An 18,884-nucleotide genomic window follows, 5' to 3' on the forward strand; every position below is an offset into this window, starting at 1 on the left:
GAGTTTTTATTTCGCACAAAAACCTTACGTAAGCTCACCCAAATTTGAAAAAACACGTGTTTCCAAAAACACGTTCCGCGCAAAGGTGACATTTGGTTCGATTTAACACGTATGTTATCAAATTCATTGTCGGTAATGAAGGAGGGAAGCAAGCGGTTGCGCATCCGCGCATCCGCACTTCATTTGACACACAGTAATGAAGGACATGACGCACCAGTGTGATGAAGTGAAGCAAGCGGATGCGCATCCGCGCATCCGCACTTCATTTTGGAGAGTGACGAAAAAGTGAGTCCATTTTACCGGGTCCGGAGGCGTGTTTTTAGAAACACGTGTTTTTTCAAATTTGGGTGAGCTTACGTAAGGTTTTTGTGCGAAACAAAAACTCGTAAAAATCGAAAAAAACACGTGTTTCTAAAAACACTCGAAAATTGATGCCCCCTTCTGTGAAATGCAACACTATTCTCGGTCAACTAACAGAAGGATGTGTGAAGTTGTGATGTCCGAAACCCGAGCACCAAACTTAAACAGCATCAAGACGCTTCATCACCGAGTGGGTATACTGATCCATACCACCCTCCAGCTTGTCCAGCGTTCCATCCTGCAGCAAATACACCCTTCCCGACTCCTTTGCTGCCTTTCTCACATCCATCTCCCCATCCTCCTCTACCTCTTCCTCCGCCACTTCATCATCATCAGCTGCAGGGTCGGGAGCAAGCTCAATAATCCTCTTAACCGCATACCTGTCGTGACTGACGAGCAGCACTGCGCCTGCATAATGCTGTAATGCGTCGATCAGCGCATCGATCGTATCGCTATCCAAGTGCGTCGTTACCTCGTCCAGAATCACCAGATCAGGACTGGTCCACATGACTTCTGCCAATCCTAATCTTACTAGTTGCCCACCGCTCAGACCGGTAAGGGGGATTGTGTCTGCTGTTCGACCCTTGAGGCCGAGCTGCCCGAGGAAAGAGCGTGCGTTGGAGTCACCTGCGTCTGGGAACTTCTCCATGAAGTGTGATAATGCGGTCGTCTGCTGGGTGGAGAGAAGTTCAAGCGTGTGCTGCATGTAGATGCCAATACTTGCTCTTGGATGTCGTTCTACCGTACCCTTGGTCGGGGTAAGTTTACCAACAATAGCATTCATCAGCGTAGTTTTGCCATGTCCATTAGGCCCAACAATCCCCACCCTTTCACCCGGTCCAATCGTTAACCGCGCTCCCCTGATCACATCCTCCCTCTGCCCTTCATACCTCACCCGCACCTCGTCTAAATGAACCAAATTCCCCGGAAACCTCAACTCTTCCGGATCAGCAAAACTAAAGCTAACCCTCTCTTCCCCCTCCTCCACCTCCACCCCTCCTCTACTCGTTAAATGATACCCAGCTAAATCTCTATTCAACTTAAACCTATGCCCTTTACTGTTCACCTCCAGACCCCACCTCTCGTCGAGTTTCTTCTGTCTTGATTTCGCCATCCGCATTTTATTATCGTCTCCCGATTTCTTGGCGGATTTGGCTGCGTCGGCGATGGATTTCTGAACCGCAGCTTTCTTTTTCGCCAGCACTTCTTGTTGTCGTAGCTTGTGAAGGCGAGTTTGACGAGATTCGCGTTCGTAAGTGGTAAGGTTTCCGTCGAAGTACGTCAGTTTTTCGTTACGGAGGATGATGAGAGAGGATGAGACGGAGTCGAGAAATTCTCGATCGTGGGAGACAGTTACAACAGTATGCGGGATGGAAGAGACGAATCGCTGAACAAAAAGGACGGCTGGTAGATCGAGGTAGTTCACCGGTTCATCCAAAAGCAGAATATGTGCCGGTTGGAGTAAAGCAGATGCTAGGGAAGCTCTACTTCTCCAGCCTCCCGAGAGCGAAGAGTACGGCGCTTTGATCCTCTCATTAGAGAATCCTAAACCATGAAGTATCTTCTGAGCTCTTGCTTCGGTTGATACCGCATCAACTTCGTCCAGCAGTGCTTGCGATTCAAGTAAAAGCTTGCCTGCTTGACAAGACCACCCTTCCCCTCCATCTGAGATAGAAGGTGGGTGTGAAGCTTGGTATTGAGCTAATTCGAATTCCTTCTCCGTAACAAGTAGATCTTTCCTCGCCCCTAATCCTCTAGCACCAGACCATTTCACCGCTAACTTTCTCGCCTCTCTTAACCTCTCCCTCGCTCTTTCCAACTTCAATCCCAAGACCGCATCTCGAATCTTTTCCTCTTCTCCATCATCCAACGCCCGACTAAGCAACTTGGTCTCGTCTACAGCTCTACTCCTCTCGGCATCAGATCGAATCACAACACTTAACACCGACGCATGCAGATCGTCTTCTGCCGCTCTCGCATTCGTCAATTGGCTCACATATAAGATCTTCAACGTCCGTGGCAACCCGGGGATGAGCTTTTCCCCAATCGCAGTGAGTAGAGTCGATTTTCCAGTTCCGTTCCGTCCAACGAGACCATAGTGCGTGGAAGCTTTAAGTCGTAAATGCGCATCAGAGAGGAGATCGCGACCAGCGAGGGTTAGGGTGACGGATTTTAGATCGATTTCGAGCGATCCTGTGTCGGTACAGTCCAAGTGGAAACGCGATTCTTGAGATAAAGCAGAGATGAGACGGACTTTGGGGTCTGCGTTGTCCATGTGGAGGTTGGAGGAAACTGCCAAGGAGAGGTCGTCGGCGGAGGAGGAGGAGGTGGTGGTGGTGGTTGAGTTTTTGGTGGAGGGTTTGGTTGGACGATCGGTTTTCTTTGGTTTCTTGGGTGTACTGTCCGCATTGCCGTTGGATGTTGCCGAGGTCGAAGCAGCAGCGGAAGATGTGGTGTCGGTCTTGCGTGAAGATGAAGCCGAAGATCGCATTTCGTTATATGACTTCCCTTCCACTGCATCAGCAGTAGAAGACAGAGGAGTAACTCGAACAGCCAAACAAGCATCAGCAATCTCCAATACACCCTTCTTTCCCACCCCTGCATCCGTCAATATCGGTCTCAACCTTTTCTCCAGCTCAGTCCTCGCTGCTTCGCTCCTATCTCCACCGAAAGAGGTAGCATGTTCTTCTAGAGCTTTCTCGAGCTTAGGGTAGGTCTTGAGTGCTTTAGCCGTATCGATGACTGTTTTGGGGATTGTGGCTAGGTACGGTTGGATTTCGCGTGTCATCTTTGTCTGGAGGAGTTAGCGTGACGAGTAGAGATGGAAAGGGAGGAACATGCTGCTTGCTGTCTTTATAGACGGGATCGCTGGGTGAGGAAGAGGGTAGGGGAAGGGGATGAGGAGCTAGGGAGAAAGGACGGAGGTGGAAAAGGCAGTTCAGAGTCCTCCGCCTCCACAAAACGAGAGGCAAAAGCAAAACCTTGATAAATAGCCGAACTCCGGAATCCGAAGAAATTTCTCTTTTTCGAGTCATGCTGTTGGACCCTGTGCAGCCCTCTTCACCGTGGCGATTTAGGATCGCTTTCGAGTCATTGGGTCGCTCCGGTTTCCGAGTATCCTCACTTCTCACACTTTGCTTTGCCGAGAAGTGGAGTCACTCGCATTCTCCGCTGTCATACCGAACACGGCCAATGGCTGCAGTCAAGTCAAACCATGTGTTCCCAAGATATGCAAATGCTAAGTGTAGAACTCAGGTAGGATCAGAGTAAATCCTAGCCAACATATCCTTCATCTCCAGCCTACTTTCCCTCCTTTTCGCAGCAACTTCGGCAAACTTTTCCAACGCCGACCCCACCGGCATCTCCACCTGCCTCAACAACCTAGCCCTATTCCCATCCCTCACAGACGCCAGCATCGAAGTTGATATATCCCCCTCATCCAGCGGAAAAGCCAAGGTGAAAAGCGCATCATTCGTAATCCTCCTCGTCCCGTTCCTCGCCTCCGCGATCGCAAGCACATACACCTCGCACGACTGAACAAACGTCCGCACTACCACAGAGATAAACGTCATAGATTCGCCTACCGCCACTGCCTGTTCGAACTCCAACCCGTCCAAAGACACCGTTCCCCACCTTCTCCCCCTCCCCACATGCCTCACGGAAAGCAGAGCTGCTTCTTCCATCCAATCCATCAGTTGACCTCCAAATAGCACGCCTACAGAGTTGGTGTGTTCGGGGAAGACGAGGTGGAGGGTTCGAGCCATAGTTTTGGCGACTTTGATGGGTTTCGTGAGCTTAGAGCCAAGTCGGGCACGAGTGAGGTCAGAAGACGTGTGTTGTTTGATGGGTGTGTTGGTGGAGGATTGGTCGAGGTCGGTGTCTCCTTCTCGTTCCTGTGCTGGTTTGAGGGGGGAGAAGATGGATCGGCGCCGGGTGGAGGGCGGTTTGGGTGGTGAGATTGATTCAGTTTCCAACAAGGCTGCTTTGATGTTGGGACGTGCGGTACGCGGTGCGCTTGGTGATGGGAGTGGGATTGAACCCGATTCTGGGATTTTACTCGCAAAGAGCGAACTTGAGGGGAAAGAAGCAGGCTCTGCAGGCTGTCTTTCCTCGATTTGCTTCGCTAGCCTCTTCACCACCTTGAGCGGGTGTCGAATAGGAATGTCGCCCGAGAGATTGATCTCGACGATCCCCCTTTCGTCATCCACTGTCACCGCAGGATCTCGAGAGACATACGCCTGAACCACAAACTCCAATTCCAACGCCTCCAATTGACACTCTTGCTCCGTCTTCTTGCCAGGAACAGCCGAAACATGATCCCCCACACCAGTAGAGAGCAGCAAGTCAGCCGCTTCGATCTTGAGCCTGCCCGGTGTCCAACCTCCAGTCTCTGCTTCTGCTGGACATGGCCATTTGCCACCAGTCCTTGAGATCTCTTGTACTTCCTCTTTGAGCCGTTTCTTGACTTCTGTGGAGACGCCATCGCGCGCTTCACCCCTCTGAGCGTTTGCAATGCGCTTTGCTCTTCTACGGCCTGCGAGAATGTGTCGTCTTGCTTCCAACGGTGTTCTTGGTAGCAGCGGCAGAAGTTGAGATTTGGACGCTTTAACAGGCTGACTCGGACCAGAGAGGAGAGAAGTTATGCGCTGCCAGAGCGAGGTTGGTGCGAAACTCTGTCGTGATGCAAGGCGAACTCTTGCTGGTGGTTGCGATACTGTGCTGGACGATGCGGTGGGTTGGCCGGAGATGGCGACAAAAGTCATGTATGCGTGACTGACGTATTCGCGTGCACCTGTGCGAGGATCTTCTTTTACGACGCGAACACCTACTTCGAGACTGCTTCCCCATGCTCGGTTGACCGAGGCAGAGAGATGGACCAAGCCGCCGAGATATATCGGGGCGAGTAGGAGAACCGAGTCGACACTGACAGTGACACAGCTCAGCTCGGCATGCTTGCGCGCCGAAACTCCAGCAACTACGTCGATTAGCTTGAACAGTGCACCGGCACGGATCTTGGGCAGAGCGTCGGATGTGTCGTCGGAATGGTGGGAGAAGCGATTGACCATAGAGCTTCCAGCGTGGAAGGCGTTGTCGCACATTTCGAGTGTTATGGGGTAGGTCACTTGAACTGTGCTTTCTTGGGTTGTTTTGCCTACTCGCTGGCGTGGTTCGCCGGTGGAGGCTTGATTTGAGGTGCTTGCGCGTCGTCCTTGTGGTTGCTTGTTGGGTTGAGAAGAGTTGCTGCGCTCTGAAGGGCCGCTTTGGATAGCGTGTCGAAGATAGGCATTGGCGACATTGGCTCCTGAGAGCAAGAGGAAGAAGGCACCGAAGCCAATGATGCCTGTTGTGTAAAGTTGTGATGCGTTGGCATCTCTCCATGTTGGTGTGGCCGTCATGACAGCGAGCTTGATGGGTTGTCGCAGTGTTTTCGCGTAGAGGAGGAAGGATGGAGGACGCTTTAACGTCCCACCTTGGCTTTCATATCGGCTTGGACGTCGATGAACGAGTTGAAGATGTGGTGTCGAGAAACAAAAAGCGGCTTGGACTCTTGGCAGGTCAAAGCGTCAAAGCGTCGAAGCGTCGAAGGCAGGGTCTTTTAAATGCCGCAAGCGGTCATTTTGCAGTTGTTGCTTTTTTTGCGGAATAGGGGCAAGGATTTGTCGCCATGCTCACTTTTGTTCAAGAAGGAGGCCTAACAAATATACGATAAATAATCGAACGCCAAGCCTCTTCTAAGCGCCTCGTCGTGTGTTCTGATTCTGATTGGCCAAAATGCACTGAATCAAATCCAACATGATAATCAGTGTGCAGCTCTGCGCAAAGCTTTGGGGTCGCACGGGCAATTCTTATCTGCAACACCGCAACACCACAACATCGCAACATCGCAACATGGCTTAATCTCACTGCCTCATAGCAGTACGGCCGACTAGAGAGCGATGAAAGCATTCTCGGGGGTCGACTCGCTTGTGCCGTCAAGATGAACTTTCAAGCCATCATTTTGCCCTGATGTTGTCAAGCCCCACGTCCCCTGCCTGATCCTGATTGGCAGTCTCGGCTTCTTCTTTTGATTGATCACCTGACCTTGGCTCTCACTCACAGTAGTCGAGGCTCGATTGCGTCTCTTGTATCTTTCGCCGGCAATGCCCATTAACTTTAACTGGACACTTGTCATGCACATGGCGCATGTCTGGCTGATAAGCGCAACAACAGCCGTTTGATGATGATGCACGCTGATTGTGAGTCGCTCGAGCCAGCACACGATAGAGCTCAGCTCTCTCTTCCCGCTGCACCCTTGTGTCTCGACGTCGAGTAGATGAGGCTTGACCCTGAGTCCACGCTTCCCCTCTATCTTGCTTTCTCTACCTTGCTTCGTCTTTATCTTTTTATCCTCGCTTCCTCCCCTTCCTTTGGGTCACGTCCCTCGCTTGGTTCTTCCCCTCGCTATCGCGTCTTCACCTTCTCGGATCTCTTTCCACTCTTCCGTCCGCACACCCTACACATACATCCAAGATCTGTAGACGAAGCGACCAACTCGCACCTCAACCACACAATCCTCATCACCCACTCCCTCGATACCTTCATCCAAGATGTCCGACATCAAACAAACAACGAGTGTCCACTCGGCACTATTCTCCGGCGCCGGTGCCGACGCTCGCCTAGCCTCTATGGGCTACGATCCAGAACTCAAACGAAACCTCAGCATGTTCACCATCCTCGGTCTCAGCTTCTCCATCATCGCAGCACCTTTCGGTCTCAGTACCGCCTTCTCCATCGCCCTCGCCTGTGGTGGACCCGTTACCATCCTCTACGGCTGGCTCTTTGTTTCACTCATCTCTCTCTGCATGGCTGCATCTCTCGCAGAGCTGTGTTCCATGTATCCCACCTCTGGCGGTGTTTATGTTTGGTCTGCCTTTGTTGCAACCAAAAAGTGGGCACCTTTGACGTCCTGGATCGTAGGCTGGGTCAGTTTGGTTGCCAACTGGACATTGTGTTTGTCGATCAACTTTGGAGGCGCTCAGCTGATCATGGCTGCCATCTCGCAGTTTAGGAATAACCAGTGGACTCCCCAGGCTTGGCAGACGATTTTGACCTTTTGGGCTTGCATGCTGATCGCTGCGATTGTCAATGCTTATGGTGTCAAGTTCGACTATTTGGATCGGCTCAACACGCTCTCCTTCTACTGGACCGCGGCGGGGACGCTGATTATTGCGATTACCATTTTGGTTAGGGCAAAGGATGGAAGGAAAGATGCCGAGTTCGTGTTTGCTGGATGGGAGAACACTTCTGGATGGCCTGACGGTTGGGCTTTCTTTGTCGGTCTTCTTCAAGCTGCCTACACTCTTACGGGTTATGGTACGGTAGCTGCGCTATGTGAAGAAGTAGCAGAACCGGAGAAGCAAGTTCCCAAAGCCATCGTCTGGTCCGTCGTTGCAGCTAGCATCACTGGATTTGTCTATCTCATCCCCGTCCTCTTCGTTCTCACCCCCGACACAGCCGATCTCTTGACCACAGCAGCAGGACAACCCATCCCAGTCCTCTTCTCCCTCGCCACCGGTTCAGCAGGCGGTGGATTCGGTCTCCTATTCATCATCCTCGGCGTTTTCACTTTTGCCGGAATCGGATCTCTCACCGTCGCACTCCGTTGCACCTGGGCTTTCGCCCGAGACGGAGCCATCCCCGGAAGCAAATACTGGTCCAAAGTCAACAAATCCCTCGACCTACCCCTCAACGCTCTCATCCTGTCCACCATCGTAGTCTCCCTCCTCGGCTTGATCTACCTTGGCAACACCGCCGCCTTCTCCGCTTTCACCGGCGTCGCAACCATCTGTCTCGGCATCAGCTACGGTATCCCCATCGCCGTTGCTATGTTCCGCAAGCGGATTATGCTCAAAGATGCTCCCTGGAATCTGGGCAAATTCGGATATGTGATTAATATGATCACCTTTGTATGGATCGTGTTGGCAACGGTACTGTTCTGTATGCCGACAACCAAGCAAGTGGAGGCGAGTACGATGAATTATGCTTCGGTGGTGTTTACCTTCTTCTTTGTGCTCAGTGCAGGCTGGTGGTTTGTTTGGGGGAATAAGCATTATGTGGGTCCGTTGGGAGCGGCACCGGAAGAAGCGGTGGCTCAAATTAAACCGCATACGCATACTCCTGTTCATGCGCAAGCGTTGACCGCGGGTGAGAAGGCAACGGTGGAGGTTGCTAGTCATAATTCCGAGGAGAAAGAGACTTCGCATCATGTGTAAAAGTAGCCCCGTTGATTGGTTGATCTTTGGATCATATCTGTTATTGTACTCCAAGAAAGCAAAGATTGTGATGCGAGAGATTGAGATTGCGGATGCTGAAACTATCCAGGTGACTGTTCTAGTCGCTAGGAGCGAATAAGATCTGACCACGATGTGTGAGCGTTGCGAAACTTGAGCGCGAGTCGACTTCGTCTACCGATCTGTCGTCACAACGGAACAGAAGAAAGCAAGTGTCAGCAGCTCGCATGAAATGAGGTTCGTGGATAACGAGTTCGTAGATAACGAGTTCGTGAATAACGAGTTTGTGGATAACGAGTGTGATACGTACTTTGTGCGCATCTCGCTTGCCCAAGTGACATTCTTCAGAGGCGCTGCTGTCAAGGCCACGCCGAGAAGAATAACAATGAATGATACCAGGGTCTCAAGTGTGATCTGCGAGACAAGAAGACGGGGTAGCGATAGGCTTGTGAGTTTGATGGCCGAATCAGAGGCATGTCTGGTGGAGGGAGCAGAGCTCGAACTTACGTCGACTGGCATTGCCTTAGCTTCTGCTCCTACAAGTCCGAGTGATTTCCTCAATGAGAGGTCTGCGAGGTAGCGAGCGAAAAGAGAGATGGTCGTAAGGTGTCAGTACGGTTGATGCGCTGGGCCTGATTACGAAGCTTGCGTTGGGAAAAACTTACGCTCATATGTCGAGTATGCAGCGTGGAAGAAGACGACTGCGAGGTAGGAGGGGGCAATGCGGTGTGTTAAATCAAGCTCTGTCGTTCTCGGTCCGCTCGTCTGAAAGACGAGGAAGGAGAGGTTTTCCGGGATGAGATGAGGACGTACGTGTGCCAACAGTGAGTAGTAATCTCCCCGCGAACGTCATGATGGCCTTGAAGATCTGCTGGTATTGATGGTGTTGAGCGATCTCGATACTTTGGCCGTTACGATGCGTGTGGATGGTAATGTGATCAAGGTAGCTGCCCTGGGTAGCGTGTGATGTTCAAGAAGAAGGTACGACTCTATCAGTGCAAACCCTAATGTCAAAGTGTTGGTCCCAGCACAGACGCGAGCGAGAACAAGGTTCAATCTTCGCCATCGGGTCCATCCAAGTTCCAAGTTCCTTTCCGAACCCGATGGCCCCGATTTCATTCTCCACCCTGAAACTTAGCCAACACAACGAAAGCGGAAGTTTAACAGTGTTGATGTTTTGTGTTTGTATACCTAGAAAGCTACAATAGAATCTGCCTGTAAAAGATGCTGATCGTGAGGACGAGAGTTGTGAAAGGGGATGGAGAGGGAGGGGAATGTGACGCCCGTATCTGTGCACACCACTCTGAAAGCTGTTCGTGGTAGCTCAATCGAAGGCGACTTGGTTGGGATTGACAGTCCGTAGACCGTGTTCGTGTGGGGTTTGATCTAGGTCGTGGAGTTTAAGTTGAAGTCGCGCAGCCTTTCACAGCTTCATCCTACGCCGTAAAAGTATCGAGTTGACAGCGGCAAAAGACAGCTGCGAAAAGCTTTGTGATGCACGAGGCTCCTTATGGACCATCTGAGGCTTCAATCGCTCAGTCGCACAGAGCGCACTAGCACAGTCTTAAGGATGAACGTGTCTTGCTATTAGGGTATACTTGGGCTTTGCGTTGCGTTTGCTCTGTTCACTTACCAGCTACTACCGGGGCTGCATTCGTTGTTCCTCTCGGTGTTCCAGCTGCTGTCTTCGAACTTCCAAAAACAATCTTTTCGATCTTTGCATCAAACGCAGCACTCTTAATCTGACGACAGTTGACCGGCACATTCATCCCTTGCCTCTGCTCCAACTCTTTTTGCTCTCTCCCCGGCCCCGTCTCTCCCTCCTCTTCCTTGCCTGCAAAGTTACTTGGCGGTAGGGAATGGAAAGGATCAGCCGACCACCGCAAATAAACCGTATGGACCGCTCTGAACAACGTCAACATATCGATATCCCTCACTGCATGATCGCTTAATTGCAGCATCAACAAAAAGCGCAACCGTGTGCATGTCTGGAATCCGTATACGGCAAGGTCTTCGAGCGTGTAAAGGAGTCCGAGGTATTGTTCGGTTGTACGGGTTTGAGAGGATGTGCGTTCGTCCATTACGTCGAGGGCGGAGTGTGCGAAGTAGTGGTATCGGAGGTCGGCGGCTGTGGGGTCTGAAGGGGACTTGCCGAATTGTCGGACGTAGATGGGACCGCTGCGCGGTGAGATGATTGCTAGGGCTTGCTGTTGGTCGGAGAAGCGAAGAATGTGCAGATGTGTTAGTAATTACGGAGCTTGTCATATTTTACGATGGATGTACTTACTATTCTTGGTGCTGATGCTGACATGTTGGGTACCTTGCTACGCCAGCGGAGACTCTTGGTCGAAGCCTGAGGATGTAGCCAAGTTGCTTTCCTCGCTGCTGATGGCGAGATAGTTGATGGATGTGATCAAGGTTCTGAGAGATGGCTTGAGCGCGTGTTGTGTGAGATGGTGGAGGAAGAAGCTCAGGAAAAAGCACAGTTGCAGACACGCTCAAAAAGCACAGACGAACTTTCGTCTGATTGTTGCGCATCTTGAAACACTCCTTGCCACCAACAAGGAGAGCGTGTATTGTGGTACGAGCATTGCCGGAAGGATATTCTCGTAGGCTGTCGAGCGTCAAGGTCTGCCTCAACGCTAGCGATCGACCCAATCATATCTTCGAAAGTCTTGGTGTTGGTCTCGTATCTTTTCTGACCGGTAAAAGCGATAAGAACGGGAAAACGAGAGAAGCGGCAGGAACAAAATAATTTTTGGACCGTGCAGAGGCGAGCGGGAACCTTATCTTTGCCCGAAGAAGGCTGCTGTGGCAAGCGATCATGGATAGTACAAGTGTCGTTTGACCTCGTTGTCCTGACTTGTACTCTTACGACCTTCAAGCCACCCACACATACGCAAACATGGCTACCGCAGAGCAGAAAACGTTCATCTCGCAGATCGACGCCAACAAGGCTGGTCTGATCAACCGTCTCGCCGAGGCCGTCTCTATCCCTTCGGTCTCTGGCGATGCTGCTTACCGCAAGCACTGTTTTGAGATGGCCGATTGGCTACTTGCCGAGCTTAAAAAGCTTGGTGCCACCGCTGAGCTCAAGCCTCTCGGCAAACAGACCCTGGATGGTCAAGAGATCGAACTGCCACCCGTTATCCTCGGCGACCTTGGAAAGGACGCGAAGAAGAAGACCATCCTCGTTTACGGCCACTTTGATGTTCAGCCAGCACTCAAGTCTGACGGGTGGGACACCGAACCTTTTAGGCTCATCACCGATGAAAAGACTGGTCGCATGTACGGCCGTGGCTCGACGGATGACAAGGGACCCATTCTTGGCTGGCTCAACGTTATCGAGGCTCACCAGCAGTCTGGTATCGAGATGCCCGTCAACTTGAAGTTCTGCTTCGAAGGTATGGAGGAGAGTGGAAGTGTTGGTCTTGACGAGCTGATTGCTGCTGAGAAGGATTCTTTCTTCCAGGGCGTCGACGCTGTTTGCATCTCGGACAACTACTGGCTTGGAACTAAGAAGCCTTGTTTGACACACGGTCTTCGTGGTATTGCCTACTTCAAGCTGGCCATCTCGGGTCCTGCTCGCGACCTGCACTCTGGTGTCTTCGGCGGTACTGTGCACGAGCCCATGACTGACTTGTTCACGATCATGTCGAAGCTCGTCACTGCCAAGGGTAAGATCTTGATCCCTGGTATCAAGGAGCTTGTTGCACCCTTGACCGACGAAGAGCGCAAGCGATACGACGTGATGGACTTTTCCCTGGACGACATTGAAGGTGCCACTGGTAGCAAAACAACCGTCAGCGACGACAAAGCTACTGTCCTCATGGGACGTATGCGATACCCCTCTCTCTCTTTGCACGGTATCGAAGGAGCCTTCTCCGAACCCGGCACCAAGACCGTTATCCCCGCCAAAGTCGTCGGCAAGTTCTCCCTGCGTCTGGTCCCCGATATGACCCCCGACAAAGTCAACGAGCTGGTCACCAAATACGTCAACGACGAGTTCGGCAAGATCGGAAGCAAAAACAGCATCAGCATCACCAGCGAACACGGTGGCAAACCCTGGTTGGCTGACCCTAACCACTGGAACTACGAGGCAGCGATCAAGGCTACTGAAACCATCTACGGTGTTAAGCCTGACTTGACTCGTGAAGGTGGTTCGATTCCGGTTACGCTCACTTTTGCAGACACGCTGCAGAAGAACGTGCTACTGCTGCCAATGGGTAGGAGCGACGACGGTGCTCATTCGATCAACGAAAAGCTGGACATCTCGAACTATATCGAGGGTACCAAGTTGCTCGGTGTCTATCTGCACGAGATTGCTGCTGTCAACTGAAGGCAATGTCACTTTATATCGAGGTTTGGTCGTGAGCAATGAATTCAAGAGATCGTTTTGGAAGCTTTGCTGTGTGTGCAACGGATGTGACTATGAAGATAGCTCGACCGCTAAGATGAGGCACTGTCTCGCCTCAGTCGCGTTCCGGAAGGGTGAGCAGCAACGTAGCCGCCTCAAGGTGGACGGCGACGTTCACAGAGTGGAAAGCAGGCGGCCGAGAAAGTGGCACCGCGGGCGCCGGATATCCGTCCAGGAGCCGGTCAGTTTGAGAGAAACACACGACCACATGGGACAGCCGAAGACAACACAGGGTCGTGTGAGTCGCCGTCGTCTAGAAACTTGGCGTAGCAGCAACACAGAAGGGCACATTGCGCAGAAAGGCCTTCCTTCCAAAATGCAGGCAGCATCGGCAACGAAATTTCATAAAAGAAAAAAGAAAAAAGAAAAAAAAAAAAAAGCGGGCAAAAAGAAGCGACAGAAGGTGGTGATTGTTTCTTTGCTACCGTCACCACATTGAAACGTCATCAACGCGAGAACACGGCACATCCGATTTGCCCTCTTCAATCTCTGGGAAATCGACTTTCCCACGCCTCATCGAGCGTGACACGGATCTGCGGAACGACCGACACATCCATCTATAACTCGGCCATTACGCACGACGGCAACAGCGGAAAGGCAAGCTCAATATCGCTATAGAATGCAGTCCAGACCATAACTTAAACTCGCTTTCACACCGCGTTCATCCAGCATGCCGCCTCGAACGAACAACAAAAGCATTCCCGTCCCTCGCGACCAAGCGCGTGGATCAGCACGAGGAGGCGAAAACCAACAACAAGCTGCATGGCGAAGCAGCTTGGATCTCGTCTGGTCCTATTCCCGCTCCCAAGCTTTCTACGGCAACAACATTGCAACTTCTCCCTCCTTCGTCGAGAGTCGTTGGGCAGGGCAAGACCTAGAAGAAGGATCCGAAAGCATCGACCAAGATGATCAGGAGTATATCTCGGGCGATGAGAGTGAAAATTACTATGCCAGCACGAGTCATTCTCGTTCGGGGACGGATGCGGATGCGGATACGGATACGGATGCGGATGCGGATACGGATACGGATACGGATACGGCCTCGATGGCGAGTGATGCGAGGTTTGGGCCGTCGGATGGGTTTGAGTGGGAGGGGGAAGCGTTGCCGCCGAATGCTACGCAGAGGACACGGAGAAGGTCAAAGGCGAGAGATAGGAGGTTGGAGCGATTGGAGAGTGCGGATGATGAGCATGAGAGAAGTAGAAGTAGGAGTACAAGTCCAAAGCGGCTCGCGGGGCCGCGGGAGAGAGCGTCGAATAGCAAGCTCAATCCAAATCGCCTCTCGTCGACAGCATCTGCTACCTCTGCTACTGGCCGGGGTGGCGACGTGCTTCGTGATCCTTTTGCAGTAGATGGCGACGGCGATGCACCACAGCTCGGCAAAGATTCCGAAGCTACACCGTTGCTCGGTCGCAATCGCAGCTCAGATGCCAACTTGGCGTCTAGACGCAAGTCCAGCAATTACGCTGCACTCCACCGCCCCTCCGAATCAGGCGCCATCTCCAATCGATCTGAATCCAGCTACCAAGGGCATGAGCTTGGCAACAGCACCTTACTCCAATCCTGGTTCAACACAGTCAACGCCCTTGTCGGTGTCGGCATTCTCGCTCTCCCCCTCGCTTTCTCCTACGCAGGCTGGATTGGCGGCGCAGTCCTCTTCCTCGTCTGCGGCCTACTCACCAACTACACCGGCAAAGTACTCGCCAAGATCATGGCCAAAGAACCTTCCCTCCGCACCTACGCAGATATTGGAAGCTACGCATTCGGCCCTTCCGCACGAATCCTCATCAGTCTTTTCTTCTGTCTCGAACTCTGGGCAGTTTCCGTCGCCCTTATCATCCTTTTTGGGGATTCAATGTCGGCTATCTTTCCGCATATTGCACCTACAGCATTCAAGTTGCTCGGCTACTGCATCGTCCTCCCCTCCGTTTTCCTGCCGCTCAAGTTCCTCTCGCCGATCTCAGTGATCGGGATCGTGTCCACCTTCACGCTCGTCGTCGTTGTCGTTTCGGATGGGTTGATCAAGAAAGAAGCTCCTGGCAGTCTATCGGATATCGGCCCCACAACCCTTGGACCGCGCTGGGAACGGTTACCCCTAAGCTTCGGCTTGATCATGTCTGGCTTCTCTTCCCACCCTATCATCCCTTCGTTGGTGAGGGATATGAAAGATCCGACCAAGTTCCCGCGCATGCTCAACCTCGCCTATGTCGCTGCCACGGTGCTGTATCTCGGAATGGGAATGGTAGGATATGCGATGTTCGGTACAACAGTATCAGATGAGATCACAAAGGATCTAGCAAGAACACCAGGTTTCCCCGTATGGTTGAACAGTATTGCGATCTGGTTGATCGTGATTAATCCACTGTCCAAGTTTGCCTTGGCGACAAGACCGATCCAGACGACATTTGAGATTTTGTTGGGGATAGATGATATGACCGCAGCAAGAATGCAAAGTCGAAATAGAGGGAGGAGCAGAAGTAGTGCTAGGTCTTTGAACAAGGCCAATTGTACGCAGAGTGATGCGGAGCAGGTGGAAGTGACGACGGAAGCAACGAACAATACTCTTTCTGTTTCGCCCACGCAGAGGGATTCGTTCGTCGCCCCCCAACCTCATCATCATCACCAACATCAGGCTGCGGAGGATGGTAACATCACTCCAGACCCTTCAGCAGGAGCAGGCGGGGAAGAAAATCCACTAGCAGGCTCCGCAGTCTCTCTACGCGCCGCCGAGTTCGCACAGAAACTATCTACTCGTACACGTCGAAACCTTCAAATCGCACTCAAAATCACCCTCACAGCTCTCATTGCCTCCACCGCGGTCGTCCTACCTGGGTTCGAGAAAGTGATGGCTTTCCTGGGCGCATTTCTAGCATTCGCAACATGCGTGTTCGGACCACTACTGGCGAACCTAAAGCTATTCGGTGGAGAGATGAGATGGTGGAGGATCGCGATGGATGTGGTGATTTTGGCGATGTCGGCACTTATCGCTGCTACGGGGACCGTTTGGGCTTTTCTCTAGACCTATACTACTCAATGGGACGTAATACACTGCATTTATGCAATTTGGGAGCTAGTGTGAAGTATTGCATTGAAATGAGATTAGAGCTTCGTATGTTCCAAACCAGCCCATCTCCTCAACAATGGTGGAGAGAGCGCCGACAATGTTCCTCCCAACCCCACCGAAGGTCCAGCAAGACCACTGACCTGAGAAGGTCCTGCTTCGTTTCCTCCCACACCACCCCCCGCTGCTGCTGCTGCTGCTGCTGCAACACTTGCAACCCCACCCATTTGTGGAGAAGAGAAAAGTGCACGACGCTGTTGAGTCATCAATATCTGATGGATTTGCATTCTCACGGCGTGCAGACCATGTCTTAAACTCGCCACCTCTTCTTGTACCCTCCCCGCGTCAAAACCTGCTTTTACCGCTGCGATGTGACCTTCTTCCGTGCGCTTGTCTAAGCTGCTTAGACCGGAGCTCAACCCAGCCATGGATGCGGTGAGGGAGGAGATGGCAGAGTCGAGGTTGGATCGGTCTAGATCTCCGTCCATGTCGAGACGGAGATGAGTACTGGAGGGTGGGAAGCCGTAACTGCCAGAAGAGGTGGCAGAGGTGGTGGCGTTGGAGGTGGTAGGGTCGAGAGTGGTTGATGCTGAGCGGCGGGTGGAAGAAGGGGTGGAATCGAGGTAAGGTGGTCGTTCGCGTGAAGGAGAGGGAGCAGCAACGCCAAGTGGGGATGTTGTTGGCATGGACCGAGCGGTAGGAGGTGCTAGATAGCGAGATGATGTCGGGGCTACGTTGATGTCGTCCACCATAACTGCTGGATTGGGGCGAATAGGTGAAGCCAACGCCCCGGTGGGGCTGATCACCTCCCACTCCCCGCTGGCAGCGGAGAAATCATACGGTCTCCTAGCCCAGCCCGCCAAATCCACACTATGCACCGCCGAAGCACTATACGCTCTCGCCCCCTGTCTCGCAGGGAAACTCTGTTGACTCCAACTTCTTTCCCAGTTTTGTACATCTAACGGGAACTCATCCCATTCTCCATCCACCCCTTCTTGCGATCGCCTCACTCCCCTCTGCTCCATTTCATTCGATCTCAGCTGGCCAGCTGATCTATACCAAGATCCCAAACTATGCACACAATCATCCAACCTGCGCGCTTGACCGCGTTGTCTCGCCTCCACCTCTTCCAGCCTTGTTGTGAGTGCAATGTTTTGGTCTTTGAGCTGGTTAACATGTTGGCTGAAAAGGGAAAAGAACCCTTTGATAGGCTCAAATCTGCATTCGTCCTCCAAGTGCGTCCTCTCCCTGCTCTTCCCGTTGCTATCTTCTCTGCGTTGAAGCGCGCGTCGGGGTCCGATCCACCGGCACCCAAAGGCAGAATGAGAACACAGCACGGGCGCATCCTCACATTCGTCCGCCACGTGCGACGTGAGTCTACTCTTGATCGTCTCTAGCCCACAAAACTCGCATTGAGCCGGTTCGGGCATACATGCCTCACAATGCTCCTCCAGTTCATCCGCACACAACACCACATCGCAAGTCGGACAACGCGTTTTCCGCTTCGGGCAGACTTGACCGTGAGAAGCCCAATCCTTACGCATGACTTTGGCCGAACATCCACACCTTTTCCCTTCGGTCAAGTTCTGATCGACATACTCGTACGCGCATTGGGTAGAAACGTGGCTGTGGAGCAAGTGTCGTTCGCATTCGTATTCGCACCCTTTGGATTTGTTGGGACATCGGACGCGAAGGGTATCGACCATGTTTTTAATGAGGAGTGCGGTTGGGTGGAAATCGGATAGTTCGACTGGTGTGCGGCATGTAGGGCAGCGTTTGGGCGCGGCAGCGAGCAAAGGATCATCTTGGGTGGGTTGAGCGAGGTGATCGGTGAGAGCGGTGGTTATGCATTGTTTGCAGAATGTATGGGAGCAGAGGGCGGATGCATAGGGGTCGAGGAAGGGTTCGAGGCAGATGGGACAATGGAGAAAAGCGCTGATTCGGGCATCGTCATCGACGTAATCGAAACAATCGCCGGTGGTCCAGGAGAGTTGTTGCAAGCCGCTGCTGAGAATACTGGCATCGGAATGTTGGCTGATGGAGGAGGTGGCTCGGGGTCGGATTGGGCGGGAACGGTTGGTGCGGGTACTGGAGGATCGACGGCGTGAGATGGGGGTGGATGAGGTTGGTCGGCCCGAGCTGGGGCCTGGTTCGGGTTGGCTCGACATCCTTACACCTGACCGTTGTGGTGGAGTAGCAAATGTGATGATGGCTGTCGAATGGATGGGATGAAGAGGCCAAGATGGATGGATGGTTGAAACGAGGGAGGGCAACGCCCTCTTGCCGCTCAGATGCGGGGATCGACTGGACCCTGAAAGCCATTCCAGCTTAAGTGTGCAAATTGTATCGGCGTAACACTGTGGTGAAAATCCACCTCCACTCTTGTGAGAATACTTTTTTCTCTTTGTCGCCGTGTCTGCACGCTGACGTTGGAATTGGCATGTCTTGCAGCGCAATTTTGGAAATGTGGTTCGTGCCCATGCCCGTGCCCGTGAGCACAGCCAAGCGAGTCGCAAGGTTGCAGCGGAGCTCAAGGAAAGGATTGCTTTCCGAATGGCCATGCTCGTCATTATCGAAGCAAATGAGTCTTTGATTGCTTGGAACAATCGCAAAGCCTTGCCCCGTCACGTGAAGAATGACCAAGTGGCTCGAGCTCCACTTTTTGCTGTGAGGAATTTCAGTTGCTGATCGAAATTGCTGAGTGAGAGTGGGTTGCCAAGCCCAAGATCGCGCGGGCTTAAGGTGACTGTATGTGACCGGCTCCTTGTTACTGCAC

General features: G+C 52.4%; 8 protein-coding genes across 8 annotated transcripts; 3 read left to right on the plus strand and 5 right to left on the minus strand.

Moving 5' to 3' along the window:
- Positions 1 to 520: 520 nt before the first annotated feature.
- On the minus strand, positions 521 to 3,148 carry UHO2_03150 (uncharacterized protein; the record flags this gene model as incomplete). Its single annotated transcript, XM_041558065.1, has 1 exon — positions 521 to 3,148. One exon carries the CDS (start codon positions 3,146 to 3,148, stop codon positions 521 to 523), a length of 2,628 nt encoding a protein of 875 aa, XP_041413999.1.
- A 463-nt stretch (positions 3,149 to 3,611) lies between these two features.
- On the minus strand, positions 3,612 to 5,756 carry UHO2_03151 (uncharacterized protein; the record flags this gene model as incomplete). Its single annotated transcript, XM_041558066.1, has 1 exon — positions 3,612 to 5,756. One exon carries the CDS (start codon positions 5,754 to 5,756, stop codon positions 3,612 to 3,614), a length of 2,145 nt encoding a protein of 714 aa, XP_041414000.1.
- A 1,191-nt stretch (positions 5,757 to 6,947) lies between these two features.
- Positions 6,948 to 8,612, plus strand: UHO2_03152 (uncharacterized protein; the record flags this gene model as incomplete). Its single annotated transcript, XM_041558067.1, has 1 exon — positions 6,948 to 8,612. One exon carries the CDS (start codon positions 6,948 to 6,950, stop codon positions 8,610 to 8,612), a length of 1,665 nt encoding a protein of 554 aa, XP_041414001.1.
- Positions 8,613 to 8,730: 118 nt separating this feature from the next.
- On the minus strand, positions 8,731 to 9,483 carry UHO2_03153 (uncharacterized protein; the record flags this gene model as incomplete). The annotated part of the gene is made up of 5 exons (XM_041558068.1): positions 8,731 to 8,812; positions 8,941 to 9,044; positions 9,138 to 9,199; positions 9,296 to 9,331; positions 9,444 to 9,483. 5 exons carry the CDS (start codon positions 9,481 to 9,483, stop codon positions 8,731 to 8,733), a joined length of 324 nt encoding a protein of 107 aa, XP_041414002.1.
- A 772-nt stretch (positions 9,484 to 10,255) lies between these two features.
- On the minus strand, positions 10,256 to 10,941 carry UHO2_03154 (uncharacterized protein; the record flags this gene model as incomplete). Its single annotated transcript, XM_041558069.1, has 2 exons — positions 10,256 to 10,837; positions 10,918 to 10,941. The coding sequence occupies 2 exons, from the start codon at positions 10,939 to 10,941 to the stop codon at positions 10,256 to 10,258; spliced, it is 606 nt and encodes a 201-aa protein (XP_041414003.1).
- Positions 10,942 to 11,535: 594 nt separating this feature from the next.
- On the plus strand, positions 11,536 to 12,969 carry UHO2_03155 (putative DUG1 - Cys-Gly metallo-di-peptidase; the record flags this gene model as incomplete). The annotated part of the gene is made up of 1 exon (XM_041558070.1): positions 11,536 to 12,969. The coding sequence occupies one exon, from the start codon at positions 11,536 to 11,538 to the stop codon at positions 12,967 to 12,969; it is 1,434 nt and encodes a 477-aa protein (XP_041414004.1).
- A 748-nt stretch (positions 12,970 to 13,717) lies between these two features.
- Positions 13,718 to 16,066, plus strand: UHO2_03156 (uncharacterized protein; the record flags this gene model as incomplete). The annotated part of the gene is made up of 1 exon (XM_041558071.1): positions 13,718 to 16,066. One exon carries the CDS (start codon positions 13,718 to 13,720, stop codon positions 16,064 to 16,066), a length of 2,349 nt encoding a protein of 782 aa, XP_041414005.1.
- An 80-nt stretch (positions 16,067 to 16,146) lies between these two features.
- On the minus strand, positions 16,147 to 18,276 carry UHO2_03157 (uncharacterized protein; the record flags this gene model as incomplete). The annotated part of the gene is made up of 1 exon (XM_041558072.1): positions 16,147 to 18,276. One exon carries the CDS (start codon positions 18,274 to 18,276, stop codon positions 16,147 to 16,149), a length of 2,130 nt encoding a protein of 709 aa, XP_041414006.1.
- Positions 18,277 to 18,884: the final 608 nt, after the last annotated feature.

This window comes from Ustilago hordei (assembly GCF_900519145.1).
Source record: "Ustilago hordei strain Uho2 genome assembly, contig: UHO2_contig_05, whole genome shotgun sequence".
NCBI classification, from domain to species: Eukaryota; Fungi; Basidiomycota; class Ustilaginomycetes; order Ustilaginales; family Ustilaginaceae; genus Ustilago; species Ustilago hordei.